Source organism: Engraulis encrasicolus, chromosome 8 (assembly GCF_034702125.1).
Source record: "Engraulis encrasicolus isolate BLACKSEA-1 chromosome 8, IST_EnEncr_1.0, whole genome shotgun sequence".
Lineage (NCBI taxonomy): Eukaryota > Metazoa > Chordata > Actinopteri > Clupeiformes > Engraulidae > Engraulis > Engraulis encrasicolus.
In genome coordinates this window covers 6,051,328-6,069,006 of record NC_085864.1, presented here as the reverse complement: position 1 = coordinate 6,069,006, position 17,679 = coordinate 6,051,328, and the positions used below count along the sequence as shown (strand labels likewise).

At 45.0% G+C, this 17,679-nt stretch overlaps 1 protein-coding gene across 4 annotated transcripts in view; it reads left to right on the top strand.

Annotated features, from left to right (window-relative positions):
- Nucleotides 1-771: 771 nt before the first annotated feature.
- The window catches only part of LOC134454098 (spartin-like), a 22,643-nt gene continuing 5,735 nt past the window's right edge, over nt 772-17,679 (top strand). For 2 of the 4 annotated variants that reach the window (XM_063204881.1, XM_063204884.1), the window contains exons 1-5: nt 772-943; nt 1,590-1,784; nt 2,133-2,816; nt 8,779-9,123; nt 13,427-13,568. In XM_063204881.1, the coding sequence (XP_063060951.1) occupies nt 1,596-1,784; nt 2,133-2,816; nt 8,779-9,123; nt 13,427-13,568 (1,360 nt within the window). In that variant the 5' untranslated portion in view covers nt 772-943; nt 1,590-1,595. The remainder of the gene's footprint in view (nt 944-1,589; nt 1,785-2,132; nt 2,817-8,778; nt 9,124-13,426; nt 13,569-17,679) is intronic. The other 2 variants (XM_063204882.1, XM_063204883.1) reach the window with 2 other exon arrangements.

The following is a 17,679-nucleotide window of genomic DNA, read 5'->3' as shown; positions in this document are numbered from 1 at the left end:
CACATCGGTTTTTTTGTAGGCTATTGACAGAGGGCTCACCTGACAATTTATTTTTTTAAATAAATGATTTCAAGCTACCTGGCGTTCATTTTCAAAGTCGTTATAACAATAATCTTGTTTCAGTTTTCTTTGTTAAAAATAAATAATACGAATCAGACTCAATATGAAGATTTTAAAATCTGTGTGAAAAGGTGCTATGACAGCTGAGAACTCGGCCTACATGACGCGAACTTGCTGCTAACAGAGCCATCTAATAACAGAGTTGCGCAAACCGGGGACCAGGAAGTCGGTTGGTGATGTGATTCGTGTAGATTAAAATGTTTCTTAACAGTAAACTTCTGTTCGTTGGAAACTAACACAGAACCATCACATACCAAACAAAGATTAAGTACAAACAAATTACATGACCTTTACCACATTTTCTGTGTTATACCGCCACCTCCTGGAACTAAGTAACTTCTAATAGAACTAAAGTCAATGGGGATTTCCATGTTAACTCTCCGTGAGGCTCCATGAGAGCCGCCATTGCTGTGGAAAGATTGGTCCATAGAGGTCTATGGGAGTGGCGTAACTCTGTTATTAGATGGCTCTGGCTGCTAAATTGGATTAGGCCTACTGTGAAGCTGGGCTTTTATTTTGGCACAGAAGAGTCTTGTGTGGTGACATAGAAGCTCGTGCGTGATTTGTTGATACTCGTGCCGAGCCGCGACAAGCCAATCGAAGATGGCAATGCTGCTCTGTTTTAGTTTACGTAACGACCTGAAGGTGGCTATCGAAACAAGTGCGTCTCTCTTGGGCTGTGAGTCATGCGATCCTATTTGACCACATAGTCACCAATCAGCCTAATCTGCGAGTCTGTCGTGTTCTTTAAACCAAAGAAGAGCGTTGTCCAGGGCACAGATCTCCATCCCGGCAGCTGGACATTGTATCCTAGCAAGAAACAGTAAGTTTGACTTCGTTATTTTTACCTGTCATCATGGACTTCACTTGATGTCTAAACTAGGCTTGGTGGTACTCAGCTAAATTAGCTTGTCATTCAGTTTTTGAAATCGAAACTTAATGCTTCATCGATTCTTGAACTATTACAAAATAGTTGGGCAACTTTTGAGTTTCTTTGAACGAATCTGGTTTGTGAAGTGTGGTGTGTGCCCAGCATTTCACTCTCTCTTATGTATGAATCACATTTGCTGTGCGCAACATGATACTTGGTGGTTGTGGTGGTCATCTGAGTTCTCGCTGACGTCTGTGGCCGAGACACTTTTGTTCAGGGCTTCTACTGACAACTAAACCCCTGCAATGTGTCAAATGCTGCCTGTGAAATGTTTTTCACAAGTTTTCACTTGGAAAGTTTCTCAGCGTAAAACAATAATAGTCTACCCTTCTTGAAATCCCATACTTTTTTCTTGCTGTGTGTATTTACCCACTTCCTAAGTAGACAGAGACCACTTTCTCAACCAGGCATTCTTTTGTTATATTGTCCATTTGGAATTGTGCAGCAACAACTAAACTTCTAACTAAAGACATTGTGTAGTAATGGCACCTCTCTCTCTGTCTCTGTCTCTGCCTCTGCCTCTCTCTCTCTTCCCCAGCCAGGCATGGAGCAAGCCAAGCAGGAGGCGTTTGACAATGCCCGCTTGCAAGTTATTCAGGATGGCTACGAGCAGGCCTTCCAGTGCATCAACAAGGGCCTGTCTGATGACGAGGCCGGGCACAAGGACCAGGCCCTGGCCATGTACCGGCAGGGACGGCAGCATCTTCTCCGCGCCATCAGCGTGCCCTCGCAGGTAAGGCTTGGAATTGGCAAGGAATTTATGATATGATGAACATCACAATACTCATGCTGCGATGCAATACCATCACAGTGTTTTGCGATAGTATTGCAATATTCTATATGTAGGCAAATTTTTAAATAAAAGAGAGCTCACTGTAATTACCAGTTGCTGTATACAATCTAGCATCTCATCGCAAATGAATGAATGAATGACTTGGAGGTTGAACAGTGTATTTGTTTGGGTGGTGCATCAAAGATGCATGGTGGATGGATTAAAGAATCGATGTAGTATATTGTGAAATGTAGTATCGCGATATGTTTTTTTTGTAATTTTCTTATTTTTGCACACTCCTCCTGGCAGGGTTTGGAGTGTGTGGGTGCATCCTGGGACTCGGCCCGGCAGAGGCAGCAGAAGATGCAGGAGACCCTGGACAACATCACCACGCGCCTGGCCGTGCTGGAGACCTCCAGGGACACTGCTGAGCCAGGCACTGGAGGAGGGACCGTGCCCATGCCCATGCCCTCTCCGGGTCCTCTCTACCCCAGCTTACCCAAAGACAAACCGGTGCGCCCACTCCCGCCACAGCTAAACGGCCACTCGACAGGGTCCTTGTCGCCTAAAGGCAGTGTTAGTGGCACTCACTGTGGGTCGGGTTCGACTCCCTCCTCTCCAGCGCTGGCTTCTCTGCCACGCTCCCCACACGGCAGCATCCCCCAGGCAGCAGCAGGTGCCGCCGAGCTGCCCCCGGCCTACTCCGCGCGGGCCGCCGACGGCCACACCTCCATCTCGTACGGCACGGACACGGGCGAGATGTCGCTGGTGGCGGACGAGTTCTTCAGCGTGTCGCCCCAGACGCCGCCGTCGCCAGGGAGCCTGGGCACGGACGGGGAGGAGCTCTTCTTCCTCCCGCGCGGCGTGCAGATCTTCTTCGTCACGCCCGAGGGGGCCGTCAGCGCGCCCTCGTACCCGGGTTACCTGCGCATCGTCAAGTTCACCAGCGAGGCGCCCGAGAACATGCCCCACCGCCCACCAGCCTTCCTGCAGGTGAGACACACAAAACACACCCAAGCAGGAAAGATGCAGCACTAGGAAGAAAGTTAGTCCGCTTACTCAGAAAAAGGTAATGCATTGGAAATGGTAAACGAGGGGAAAATGTTTGACTGTTTTCAAAATAATGAAGTAATAAAAAGACTGATTAAATGAATGGATAATACTGTATATGCCAAAGCAAGCTGTTTTATTGGTTAAATTATTTAAAGAAACTCCCGCACACTGACCATTTCGCTGTTCTTTCTTTAATAACGACGTTTCGGTACTAGAGATTGCCTGATGAAGGTCTAGTACCGAAACGTCATTATTAAAGAAAGAACAGCGAAATGGTCAGTGTGCGGGAGTTTCTTTAAGTTGTTGCTGAGTGACCCATGGGCCATCTCCGACGCACCTGCCAGCTGAGGTGTGCGAAAAAAGTACAAGTTTTTATTGGTTAAATTAACCATATTAGACTAGAAAGATCTTTTGGGCACAAAATAACCCATTTCAACCTGATGCTGCGTATACGCTGCATTGACCCAGGTGCCTGGAGCGACATAGATGCAGCATTCAGGCTCTTGATATTTGAGTTTTTTAAAATTAATATGTGGGTATGTTGGATCCAATGCAAGATGGGGGTCCTAGCTTTTAAATGCAGCTTATTTCATGTTTTTATGTGCTTCGGAGGCTGAGATATTTAGCTTTTTATAGTCTGAGGGCACCTTTTCCAAAAATGGGCTTAGGCATTCAGAAGGTGTTTTGCAGGTTCTTTAGGATTACATGGGTTAAGGTAGATCCATCACCGTTCACAGAAAGTGGATGCAGCCAGCCATAGATGTCACTGTCACTGCGGGGTACTCATCCAACACCATGGTGATTTGTTCTACAAGTCCATGTTCACAGCGCGGTGAAATATTGCACAAGAATTCTACAGTGCACTGTGATTTGGTTTCACCACATATTACACTTGTGCAATAGGATGCTGAGCGGACATCTTGGTATGGGCTTGGACTAAGGCTTGTTCTCTGCTGCTCTTAATTCACCTCCCAATGTCCAGGCTGTCTGATGCAACGATAGGATGAGGAGTTGCACCATACTGTTAGCCAAGCAGTTTCCCAAACAGTTTCCTGGCCCTACACAGGGTTTCACATTTGGTAGTCAAGTGAAGTTGGGTGGGGTTAACACAGCTTCAGAGACATGATATCATTGGAAACGCTTCTTTTAATCAAATTTACAAATAACAATTTTACATTCAAAATCATAATCTTTTCTGGTCAAAGTGGTACAGTAGGTGTTTTGTAGTCAACGTGGGTTGCTTTATAAAGGGCTGGGGCAAACCCTGCTTGATCTACCTAACAAAATGAAATTGGAAATGTGTTATGTAGGCTACGTACTATGTCAGTCTTGTATTATGCTATATTTGCTACCACAGCAACAAAAATAACAGCAACATTGAAATACTATACTACATCAATATTCTGCTCCCTTTCGACAGTAGTGCTCAATATTAGCACCAACTCTTATCAATCACAGTACTGTATCTGAAACTCTATCTCATCTAGTGGTTCTATGTATGTGCTGATGCAATTTGTGGCAAAGATGTCGAGAGCTGCACAGTCATGCTAGCTTAACAAAGACCTCCATCACATCACCTCACATCATGTTACATTACACCGGGGAAGCTGACAGGGGGGGGGGGGGGAGAATGGGTCACGGCATGTGGCAAATTTGTCCCAGGCCCAGGCAGAGGTGTGTGTGTGTGCGTGTGTGTGTGTGTGTGTGTGAGTGTGTGTGTGTGTGTGTGCGTGTGTGTTGTGGTTACTGAGATGGGGGACCTTTTTAGATTACTTTGTCCCGGGCCCAGCCAGAGCTGATAGCGGCCCTGAATTGTGGGTCACTCCTGACCGTTTACTCTCCCTGGCAGATGATGCAAATATGTGACTGATGATGCAATCTGACTTTCCCTTGTTGGGTTTTTCCCAGGCTTTTGCCTTTGCCCTACTCACGTGCTCACTGGCCAATATGGGGCAGCAGCAGCAGCATCAACAGGTCCTGTATCTCTCCCCTGCCCCATCTCTCTCTCTCTCTCTCTCTCTCTCTCTCTCTCTCTCTCTCTCTCTCTCTCTCTCTCTCCATCACTAATCAGGCTTATCTGCATCCTCTGTGCTCTCTGGATCATGTGAGCGCTAGCTTACTCATTCTGCTGGCCTACAGTAAATCCATTAGCCGCTGTGATGTCATGCTTCGGATGCAGTTGGTAGGAGTTGCACTAGTAGGGATGGGGCTGAGCGTGGTGGTGGGTGGATGTGGTTGGTTTTCCCAGAGATAATAACTCCTAGAATCTCTGGTTTTATGAGGGGGAACCCCCTGCCCTGCTGACCCAGAGGCCTGTACCAGAAGGCTGGGCTGGGCAGGAGGCCTTGACAGGCTGTTTGCTAAAATGTTTGGCTGGCTGTCTCGCTGACACTGATCTGATAGGAATTATATTGCCCCACTTCCGATGTGTCCAACTAACCAGTCATACATGCAATACAAGTACTATACAGACGCATGCGCAAACACACACACTCTTTCACTCGCACTACACACACACACACACACACACACACACACACACACACACACACACACACACACACACACACACACACACACACACACACACACACACACACAGATGTTATCTTAGAGTTACGCTTTGGACTGCCAGTCAGTCACATGGCCCTGATAATTGCCTGGAGTGTGACGGTCTGAGCAGAGGTTGTCATTGTGGAATATTGTGCATGCGTGTGTGTGTGTGTGTTCTTCGCCTCATCTGTCCCAGTGGAAGCTTGGCTTGGTAACTGGAGCCGTGTGGTAACCTTTCACCACTGTGTTAGAGGAGCCCATAGACAGACAGACAGACAGACAAACACACACACACAGACAAACACACACACACACAGACACACAGAGACACACACACAGACACACACACAGACACACACACAGAGCACAGTCTTTTGTTTTCCAAGTGCTCAAGCACAAACACTGTTAACTAGGATACACTCTAGCTCTCCCTTTGCACTGCAAGGTTGGGGTGCCTTTTTGGCCTTTTGTGAAATGCTCTAACAATAATTAAAAACAAAAAAGTGGATTTTTTTATTCTGAAGAGGAAACCTAATGAAGATGGTTTGTTTATGGTTACTGAGCAAAACAACGTAAAATAGAATCTTAAAATTCAATGAAATAAAATAAAAGTAAGTGTATTTACGATCAGCGCCCGAGACTTTCCATCCCTGTCCTTCAGCTCCAGGCGTAAGACGCCTTCCTTCCTGGTACTCAATCACCCAAATGTTACTACGTATCCTTGTGATGGCTTTCTCAGGCCTGGGCTGTGGGTACAGCTTGGCGCCTTACCCCCACCAGAAGTAGTGTTCATCTGTGTGTGTGTGTGTGTGTGTGTGTGTGTGTGTGTGTGTGTGTGTGTGTGTGTGTGTGTGTGTGTGTGTGTGTGTGTGTGTGTGTGTGTGTGTGTGTGTGTGTGTGTGTGTGTGTGTGTGTGTGTGTGTGTGTGTGTGTGTGTGTGTGTGTGTGTGTGTGTGTGTGTGCACATCCAAGTTAACTGACACAGAAGTCACACACCAAACAAATAGAAAGGATCCCTCTGTCTGTGCACTATTTTTTGCTTCCAGTTTTATTGCTCAGTGTTTCGACCTGTGAGGTCTTCGTCAGGTGTCCTTCGTCAGGAGAGCCTCAAGGCACAAATACACCAAACACGATTCCAGCGACAGAAGTAATTGACTTAGTATTGATTGAGTCACTGGCGTCGAGAAGGACACAGATGAAAGAGGGGGTGGGGCTGTTCAATTGCCATTGAGGGCCATTAGTTGATTTTATTTTTAATACTAAGGGGGGCGTTGGCAGGCTTATGATGAGGTCAAGGGGGTGTTAATTCAAAAAGCTCGAAAACCACCGAGGTAGACGGACAGGCCTAGTCACAGCCACAGGTCTCAGGATGAATGGATGGATGTGCTGGGTAGGTGGGATTGTAGATTGGCATCACTGCTTCCAAAGTGTGTGTTGTGCTGTAGGGCTGCCAGTTTCCTTTCATCCTGCTGTCAGCTGTAGCGGTGGTGGGGGAATGGATGTGGCATGGACACGGTCCAGACGGTGTGATTCAGCTCTGTCACCCTGTCTCTCTGATGTGTCTGTGTGGGCACGGCACGCTCACTCACTCACCCGTCTCTCAACCAGACACGTCCTCTGCCTGTCTGTCTGTCTGTCTCTTTCTCTCTCTTCTCTCTCCTCGCTCGCTCTGTGACTCGGCCACTGTGTTGCGGTCTCTCGCCCGTTCTCTCTCAAATATCAAATGTGATGGTTGCAAAAAAAATAATCATTAAAATGAATGTTAAGTTAGTGTTAAGATAAAGAAGAAAAACTCTTTTCTTCACTATTCACCACACATGGGGAAAGCCAAACATTCTCATGTTAAATTATGAATTTGGAAATTTGCAGCAATAACTACAATCATAGCCAGCTGCTAACTTAAGATGTTATGAAATATCAAATATGGAATTGTGCTGCTATAGAACTTACTTAAGAACTTAAGATATTGTGTACTAATACCTAGCAGCACTCTCTCTCTCTCTCTCTCTCTCTCTCTCTCTCTCTCTCTCTCTCTCTCTCTCTCAATTCAATTCATAGAAGCTTTATTAGCATGACAAAAAATATTTTGTATTGCCAAAGCATTGGTTCAAGATACATTGGTAATGATATAATGAAATAAGTGTTAAAACAAACACACAAATGAATGCTTGTAATTGCATTGATAATATCAGCAAGAAAAGAAAGCAAACAGAAATGTGTGTGTGTGTGTGGGTGTGGGTGTGGGTGTGGGTGTGCATAGTGTGTGGGTGTGTGTGTGTGTGTGTGTGTGTGTGTGTGTGTGGGGGGGTAGTGGCTTTTGTGGTGTCTATGCAATGTCCCTCTGTCTATGGCATGCACTGACATATTTGGCAGCAAGCGTTGCTGTCTGCCCTTGTTGTCCCAGTAGGATAGATAATGATTTGTCTGTATTCAGATCCGGGAAACCCGGGATTACTTGGTTAAATTTATTAAAGTGCGCTTCTCTAATTTTTGAATATTTGTTGCATTGGAGAAGAAAGTGCGCCTCTGTCTCGACCTCACCTGTCGTGCAGTGAGCACATATCCTTTGCTCTCTTGGCAGCCATGATTCTCTCTCTCTCTCTCTCTCTCTCTCTCTCTCTCTCTCTCTCTCTCTCTCTCTCTCTCTCTCTCTCTCTCTCTCTCTCTCTCTCTCTCTCTCTCTCTCTCTCCTTTCTTTTCTAAATGTCCTTCTGCGTAGTGCGTACACCACTCTTTGAATGTCATTTTCTCTCTGTTCTATTCTTCTTGCAGTGCAAATGTTTGCTCTGTAAGTCGTAGGGCCTTTATGATAAATGTTGTCCTAAGCGTTGACAGCGACATTAAAGCACATGACCCTGTAGGTTGGTTGGTTTAGAGATTAACCGGATCATGTTACACCATAACCACACACACACACACACACACACACACACACACGCGCAAAGTTTGTATTGCAGACTAAAACTGGAAAACAGGAAACGAAAAAAGTGAAAGTGCTACTAGACTTTTTTTCTATTATTTTTTTCCTCACCAACTTCCTTATTTCTGCTGCTCTCTACCACTGTGGCAGATGTCTGACTTGCTGATATCCAGATTTTCAAATATGAATTTTCATAATCGCAAATATTATGCCCGCATACACACACACACACACACACACTGTTTCCTGTTTCCCTCTTGTATCGTCTGCAAAATTTTTGTCCAGTCTTACTGTAAGTCACACACACGAACGCACACACACACACGCACAGCACACTTCCTTATCCCATGTCGCCCCCTGTATTTCTGTGAATGGTTGGACCCGCTAATGTCCACACACAAACACATTTCCTCTCTCTCCCATCTGCAGGTGTGTGACTGGCTGTATCCTCTGATGTCCACGGACTCCCCGGTGCTGCTGTGCAACACTGGCGTCTTCATGTTCCCCGACATGATGGCCCCGATCCCCGGCTCCTACGTGGGGGTGGTGCTGTCCTCCGAACTGCCCCAGACCGAGCGCGAGCTCTTCCGTGACCTCCTCTCGCACATGACCGACCTCCGCGTGCAGGTGAGCGACCTCCCCACGACCCCTGCTGGTGGAGTGACCCCTCCTCTTCCCCGTCCTCCTCCTCCTTCTCCTCAGCCCAGAGGTCAGGGGTCGTCGCTCACGGCAACCAGTGGCTCGGCCCAAGCCCCTCCCCTCCCACCCAAACAGGTGCAGTATCAGCATGTGTATTTGTTTTCAAGAGAATGAGATGAATGAAACCGCCTGAATCGCTGAAAATCTCAACAAAATCTCACAGACTCACCGACTTCCTCACTGATGGAGTGATCGCCCCTTCTTTTGCATGCAATGTCACCTTGGCGATTCCTAACTCCAACCAGCCAATCGGATGGTGGGATTGCCCACAGCTCTGCTTCCTGATATCACGTGCACTGCACTGCATCCCTGTCTCTCTCACACTCTCACTCACTGACTTTGTCTCTCTCTGTATTAATTGTTTTGCCTAATTGTATGATTCCTGTGTTTTTGTTTTTTGTTTTGGTTTTGCCTCTGTGAAACGCAAAATGCTTTTGCTGGCCATGTGTCCTGTTGCAGATGACAGGAGCGTTTGAGAAACTAAGAGAGTTTTTTATACAGGTACTTATTAAAAACTCAGGGGATCGCCACTGGAATTTCCAAGAGTTTGATGCAAGTGTGACCAGTGGCGTACTCAAACTCCTTGTCCTGGACTACATTAACGCCCGGCAGAGAAAGAGAGACTTGAATTTTTCATTCGAATTCAGGATCAGTTAAATACCTGAATTTCACAACAACAGCAAAAAACATTTTAAATTATGTGCATACTGTACTTTTGACAGTCACACTGTCCACTATTTAAAACTTGTAATTGTTACTGTATGGTGATGTGTGTGTGAATAGCTTCACATGTTCTTGTGCCCTAAAGCTGCACAATGCCAGCCCAGTGCGTGTCCTTCCACTGCTCTGTCTGTGCCATGGCACAACACCACACAGTACAATACAGTACAATTCAATAGCCCACAAGGACAAGGATGAGGATGAGAGTAATCGTTCGCATGTCTACCCCCTTTCATCCCAAACCACTCGGAATTTCCTCTGGCGTTCGCACTGTCCCTGTTGTGGGGAAATATGCTGATTTAGCCCAACGCTGTAGACAAGCATCTGTAGACCAGGAGGGGCAGAACCATGCTGGCACAGTAGTGAGAGAGAGAGAAAGAAAGAGTGAGAGAAAGACACAGAGAAATAGAGAACCAAAAATGAAAGAAAGAGACAGAAAGATGGACTGACGTAGAAAGGAAGAGGGAAAGAAGAGAGAGAGAGAAAAACAATTAAAAACCAAGAGCCTTTCACATTTCCCAAGGACTGTGCAGTAAAAAGTCAAAAAGAAGTAAAAAGTGGAGAAAGGAGACAGACGGAATAAAAAAAAGAAAAGAAAGACAGTAGAGTGAAAGATCTCTGTCTGTGTGGTGGTGCTGTAAGGCAAGGCAAGGCAAGTTTATTTATATAGCGCATTTCATACACAGGTGCAACTCAATGTGCTTCACAAAGTTAACAAATGTAAATGAAAGGAAACAGGGAAGAAAGAAGGAAATGAATTAGAGTCAAAAAGCATTTAAAAACACTAAGATAAAACATAAGGTAAAAATAATAATAAAATAAAATAAAATAAAACAAATTAAATAAAAAATAAAAATAATAAGAATAAGTAATTTAAGCTAGGGGAAAGCATCTGAGAACAGCTTTGTCTTGAGTCTAGATTTAAAGCTATCAATAGTGGGTGCATTTTTTATGTCATCTGGAAGCTGGTTCCAAAGCTTTGAAGCATAGAAGCTAAAGGCTGCCTCTCCACACTTTGTTTTGACTTTTGGAATCACCAGCAAATTCTTCTCCGTTGACCTTAGTGACCTAGTTGGTGCATACAGCTGAAACATATCCAGTAGATATGTGGGTCCCATTCCATTTAGTGATTTAAACACAAGTAGCATAGCCTTAAAATCAATTCTGTAGCTTACTGGGAGCCAATGCAGCGATCTTAAAATTGGAGTAATGTGGTCGAACTTCCTTGTCTTTGTAAGAACCCTTGCAGCTGCGTTTTGTACAAGTTGAAGCTGTTTAATGGTTTTATTGGGGAGGCCAGTAAAAAGACTGTTACAGTAATCAACTTTACTAGAAATAAAGGCATGTATTAGCTTCTCCAGATCATGTTTAGACATCAGGCCCCTAAATTTAGAGACGTTTTTTATGTGATAAAATGCAGACTTAGTAATAGCTTTCATGTGACTGTTGAAGTTTAGGTCACTGTCAATGAGGACCCCAAGATTTTTAACTGTTTCCCTTGCTTTCAGTCCCTTCGTTTCAAGGATAGTAGCAATCTTTTGTCTCTCCTCTCTGTACTCTATGTACCTGAGCAGCAGTGTGCAGCAGGCAGATTGTGGACCAGCAGGAGATAAGGGCCTTCTTAAGCTGCACTACCCCCACAGTACAGTAGCACCACACACACTCCACTCCAATACACTACTATCCCTACCTTACAGCACCACACACACGCCTCATATACTCTACTGTCCACACATTATTAGTAGCACCACACACTCGTGTCCAATACGCTACTGCCCCCTTATAACACTACACACAGTGATAAGGGAATTCTTAAGCTCTAGAGTCTGAACTTCTAGCACGAAACACACTGAGCTCTAATGCCCCCGCTGTACCCTGCCCTGCCCCATCAGCACTCCGCCACCGGGCATTAATACCCCAATGCTCTCCTGCCCTCCCCTGCCATCCAACCCTACCCCGAGCCCAAATGCCCCTTTGCAGCTCTGCTCTGCTCTACCTTACCAAACTGCCATCTAATGTAATTGAGCGGTAATGCCATGCATGTCAGCCTGCATTAGCGACTGCAAGGATGTAGAGTACAGAAAGAAGAAGGGAGGAGATAAGAAAGAGGGTGGTGGCGGCAGGAGGGATGGTGTGAGGCGAGGAGAGGAGAAGAGATGAGTGCAAATGAACATGCTTAAACAAGTCTGATACTACACACACACACACACACACACACACAGGCAGGTGTTCCGGACCTTGGCATGCGTCTCATCTCACGTGGCTGACATTTTCCTTCCCTTCCTGTCCTCCTCGACTCTATTTTTTAATAAAAGTAAAGGTATTATCCGCAGGGAACGCACGTACCGTAGCCCAGCCAGCCAGCCACCCAAATAGCGTGATGGGATATGAAAGCACACTGAGAGGCTGATTCCTCACAGCCTTCCCCATTAAGCTGCACTTCTTTTGAAGAGCGAACCTCAAAGAAGCCCCCGCTTATACTGAACTTTCCAGAACTTTTCAAGATTTCAAGAGGAATGTGCGCGTGCGTGTGAGCGTGTGAGTGTGTGCGTGTGCACGTGAACGTGCGTGTGCATGTAAATATTTCCCACCACCATCAGTCAATTATTCTCATTGACTTCATCTGGGGAGAAACAGCCAAATTTCCTGTTCTTTTTTGTTGTTTTCCTTGTTGGAAAAACAAGGAAAAACTCAAAACAGCTATGAGTAGGGCATTGTATCTTCTCTGCCCCTGGCAAATGTTAAGAAAGAAGGCGAAAAATTGCAAATTACTCCATTTAAGTAGCATGCCTTTTGAAGAAGGAATACAAGCTGAGTAAGGAATACAAGCTCCCACTCAGTACAGTTCCAGATTCTAGGTGGCTGGCTTGTGGGTATTTTGTTTAAAGGAGAAAGACGTTGCGGATTGTCAGTTATTCGTTGAAGACACTGTTCCTTCCTGGCAAGTGAAACGGGGACAATGGGGAGTCCCAGCTGCTTTAACAGTCATTGCCTTTGTTTTGGGCACAACAAAGCTTTGTGTTGACCCGTTGTCCTTGTCCCTTGTCCTTTGTGACTGTTGCTGTGGCACTGCTGCCTACCCATCACAAGGAGTGCCGCAGGAAAACAAAACGCACACACACACACATACACACACAGGAGTGGAAGAGATGATTAGGCAGCAGAAGCCCATAATAATAGCAACATTGCTAGCATATGCAGTATGTGAGGGGGGAGATTGCTAGCTGACTGCAGGTGGAAAACTATAGAGTATGTGCCAGAGAGCTCCTGACCGGGCGTGGTCATCATTATCATCGTCTCGCTGGCCTGCTTGCTTGCGCTGTGGCTGCTTCCCTGATGATGAAGTAAGCACTAATAGTGTACACGCAGTAGGACTGCTGTGTCATATGATTATGTAGTACTGGCTTTGTATTGGAGCAGTTGAGACTGTTTCTATGCTCTGTAGCTCGTCTCTAAGGTGCGTGTGCGTGCGTGTGCGTGTGCGTGTGCGTGTGCGTGCGTGCGTGCGTGCGTGCGTGCGTGCGTGTGTGCGTGTGTGCGTGTGTGTGTGTGCGTGCCTGAGTGCCTGCGTGCCTGCGTGCCTGCGTGCCTGCGTGCCTGCGTGCGTGTGTGCCTGCGTGCCTGCTGTGTGTGCGTGTCTGTGTGTTGTGTCTCCCAGCCTCTAGGAGCAGAGGCGGACCCCATCAACCTGGGCCAGAAGGTGCCCCTGCAGGACCCTGAAGACTCAGAGGCGCCCTCCGATGGCCAAGACCCCACACTGCCGGACTGGAGCGAGAAGGTGGCCCACGGCATTCTCACAGGTGAGCTGAGCTGATATGATGGCTGGCAATGTACACTGTATTACTATAAGGGAATTTGTGTGTGTGTGTGTGTGTGTGTGTGTGTGTGTGTGTGTGTGTGTGTGTGTGTGTGTGTGTGTGTGTGTGTGTGTGTGTGTGTGTGTGTGTGTGTGTGTGTGTGTGTGTGTGTGTGTGTGTGTGTGTGTGTGTGTGTGTGTGTATGCAACATGATTACTTACCAAGAGGAAGCTAAATCACAGTGTGCGTACATACTAGGGGTGTGTTCAAAATATCATATTGGGATACGGTATCGTGGGCCTCTTCGTGATTCGTATCCCGATACAGACATTTTGAATGATGCATGTATGAGGCATCAGTATTGATATTTCATGTGCAACAAACAATTAGTTTATCAAGTTGCTGAAACTGCATCTGACAGGTGCTCCTTGCTATGCAGTAGCTTTGTGAGGGCCATGTTTTACATACAAAAAAGTACAATTTGATTATACAAATGTCTATTTTCTTAAAAATGTAAAAAAAAAAGAATGATAAAAACAAGTCTAGAGTATCAGCATATATGTCGATGTTAAGACCATGTATCGGAATGCACATGTATCGCAATACGTATTGTATCGTGACCCCTGTATCGGGATGCACGTGTATCGCAATACGTATCGTATCGTGACCCCTGTATCGGGATGCGTATCTTATCGTGAGATGGTTGCCAATACCCACCCCTACTACATGCAGTAGTAGTTAGAAGTGTGGCAACTGCAGAGCTAATCCATCGCATGCGTAATACAACAATAACAACAACCACCATGCATTCTCATTTCCTCTTATACCCACCATGTGTGTGTACACTCCTGTGTGCCAGGCCAGGGGCCCCATGCCAGGGGGTAATCAGCAGCAGAAGTTCAAATCTCTAAAGGAGTTATACAGCACAAACCAACAAAAGAAGCCAACAACACTGCATTTTTGTTGTTGTCGTTGTTCAGCCATTTCCGAGATCCACAACTACAGTACATGTTGAAAATGGCTGAAATTTCCCTTTAACATTTGGCCTGCTGATAGGATGCATCTCTGGGAAACATTGCCGTAGCCCATTACTCTAATGGTCTGCTACTGCTATTGTAAGACACGCTCCTTGTGTTTCTAAATGATTCCAGTTGGTTCATTTTAGAGTTTTGGGAAAACGCTAGATTGATACTTAGGACAAGATGCATACCTGTGCACCTTTTGAGTAATTGAGTCACTAATGAGTGTATGAATCACTAAATGAGTCTTCATCTACTATTTGTTTGCCAGGAATGCTATGGCCATGTCTTTAGGCAGGAGTGTATTAAACAAATGTAGCGCCCCTGGCATCATACCCCACAGATAGCCTCTTTATTATACGTATTATATTTGTAAAGCCTGTCATGTGGCCAAAAATGGTTGGTGCTACTGATAATTTTGATATTTTGATATTTTATTAGGATCCCCATTAGCTGATAAACATATCAGCTACTCTTCCTGGGGTCCACACAGAAAAAATCACAAACAAGACGTCAACATACAAAACAACATATAAAACGAAGAAAAGATAAACTTCTTTTCTTGGGGAAACACACACTAAAACAGACAAAAACAGGGCTACGTATATATAAAAGAAGAAAAGAAAGACATCTTTTCTTGATCATACACTGAAACAGACAAAAATATAAAATAGAGACAGACAACAATTAATAACTAACTAAATGACAAAAAAACACAAAAAACACACAAACAAAAAAAACAGTTCATTGGTAAATGAGAAACCCCTAACACAACACAAAGTAGACAACAAAACTTGAAATCTGACCAAGATTACATCCTAAAGGATTATGTACAGTTGACCATAAAATGCTGCTTTATTTGCCTTTTAAAACTAACTTTACTTTGGGTTTTTAAAATATGTTCTGGGAGGGAGTTCCATTCCACCATAGCTCTACATAAAACAGTGCGTTGTTTTGAGTTTGTTTTTATAGTTGGTATTGTGTAGTTACCATTATTGGCATGTCTTGTGGGGTATGTGTGCAGAGTGGAGCTCAGAGTAAGACGTTCAAACAAACTTTCAGGTTTGCTGAATGTATTAATATGTTTAATAAAGGATAGGAGGGATACTTTTAATCCCTTGTCAACTTTAAGCCAGGATAGTTGGTTATGTAGGACATATGTATTAGCTCTCTGTGTGCATTTAAGGGCAAGCCTGGCTGCTCTGTTTTGCACCCTTTGAAGCCTCTGAAGATTTGTCTTTGTTGTGCCTGACCAGACCACTGAGCAGTAGTCCAGGTGGGACAGTACCAGGGTCTGCAAGACCTGTTTAGTCAACTGAGGTGTTAAAAAAGGAGAACATCTTCTGACTACTGATATGTTCCTACCCATTTTTTGCACAAGGAGATCCAGCCATGTCTTTAGGACTACATACCGTATAATCGTAATATTTGGTTGAACTAAAAAAAATCTATGCACATTTTTCTCTCTCTGTTGTCTGTGTGCCAGGAACCTTAGGCTACCTATAACAGCAGTACACAATTTGCCAACGTTTCTACTACCGGTAATAAGTAGCTCTGCGACCACTGCCTGTTTTCCAGGGTATTCGGAGTACAGCATGTCCGAAGGGGTACATACCAAATATGCAGAAGTAAACGTTGTAGTAATGTGATGTGATGTGATGTGATGCATTGTAGTAATTTGATTTGATGCTTTGTAGTAATGAGATGAACTCGATGAACTGTGCACCTGTCTGAATACCGATACCTGTCTGCCAGGGTATGTCTATGTACTGTACATAACAGTGGTAAACACATTTTGGGGAAGTCTCTCCCTGCTAAATGAAGTGTGTGTGTGTGTCTCTGTCCGCTTCTGTCTGTCTGCTTGGCGCCATGTACAGTACAGTGGAAACCAGACGTTTGCATACCCTGAATACAAAGACATGAAATATTTTTTTCTCAGTTTGTGACAGTTTATCAGATGAGGAAAAAAATGATTTTGTGTCTTTGGATGTGCATGTAAACATCTGGTTTCCACTGTTTTTTGTATGCCTTTTTAAAAAGCAGTAAAAGTTTCAGGCGCGGTTTTCTTGGTTGTAAATAAAAGGCATATGTTGTCTCTCCGGCTATCTGCTGTCTGCCAAGGGCCTTGTATGCCTCTGGGTAAACATTTCAGAAACGCTTTGTGGAACTCAGCAGAAAGGAGATGTGCGTGTTTCTCTCTTGAGCTGGGATCCATCTAGTGAAGGGTTTTTTTTTGGAAGGACCAGAACGCATTTCTGCAGTATGTCACTGAACTAAGTTAAAATGTTTGGATCCAACTTTGACTGCTGATCTTAGCCCTCTTGCACGTGCACTGTAATGTAATGCACACAGTAGTGGTAGCAGTGGTGAACATATTTGGGAAACATCTCGCTGATCTAAATGAAAATGGGGTCACTCGAGCTGGAATCAACAAACGGTCCGCCCACTCGAGCCCCTTGGATTTGCCTGAAAAAAACTTGTGTGATGGCTTAATCATCCAATATAGATCATATCCACAATTGCAGATCTCGGTGTGGGCCAAATTGAACCGTCCAAGGTGAGAGTAGGTTCGCACGCTGGAAAAAGACACTACGGTCAAGCGCAAGGAGGTTTTTTATTCTTTTTTTCCGAGAGCAGAGTAGAGCAGACGGTGAGGTGTGGTGAGCCATGATGAAGGCACCTGCACCTGTTAACTTTCCTACACATCTTGAGCGCAGCAGTGTCCTGGACGTCTCCTGCTGCCAGCTGCAGAAAGCAAGTTTTATTTTACTGAAAAGAAGGAGAAGTCCATGTCTTCGATAACAGGCGCATGGTGTAGTAGAGTGTACTTAATGTACACCTTTTTGGCAAAGGGTGCGGCGTACTGAGTGTTGAGAGCACAAAAATGTGTGTGTCTGTGTCTGTGTGTTTGTGGGTGCGTTCCAATATGCAACCTTGCGTCCTCCACTTGTGCTTATGGCCTCGTACCATTAAGTATTATGTCATAATGACATCAATAACAACAGCATTATATTTCAATATCTCGCAATTCTCAATTGTTAAGTCATTCATCTCATTTTCAAACAGAATGGTAAATGAAGAATAGTCCCCCAAAA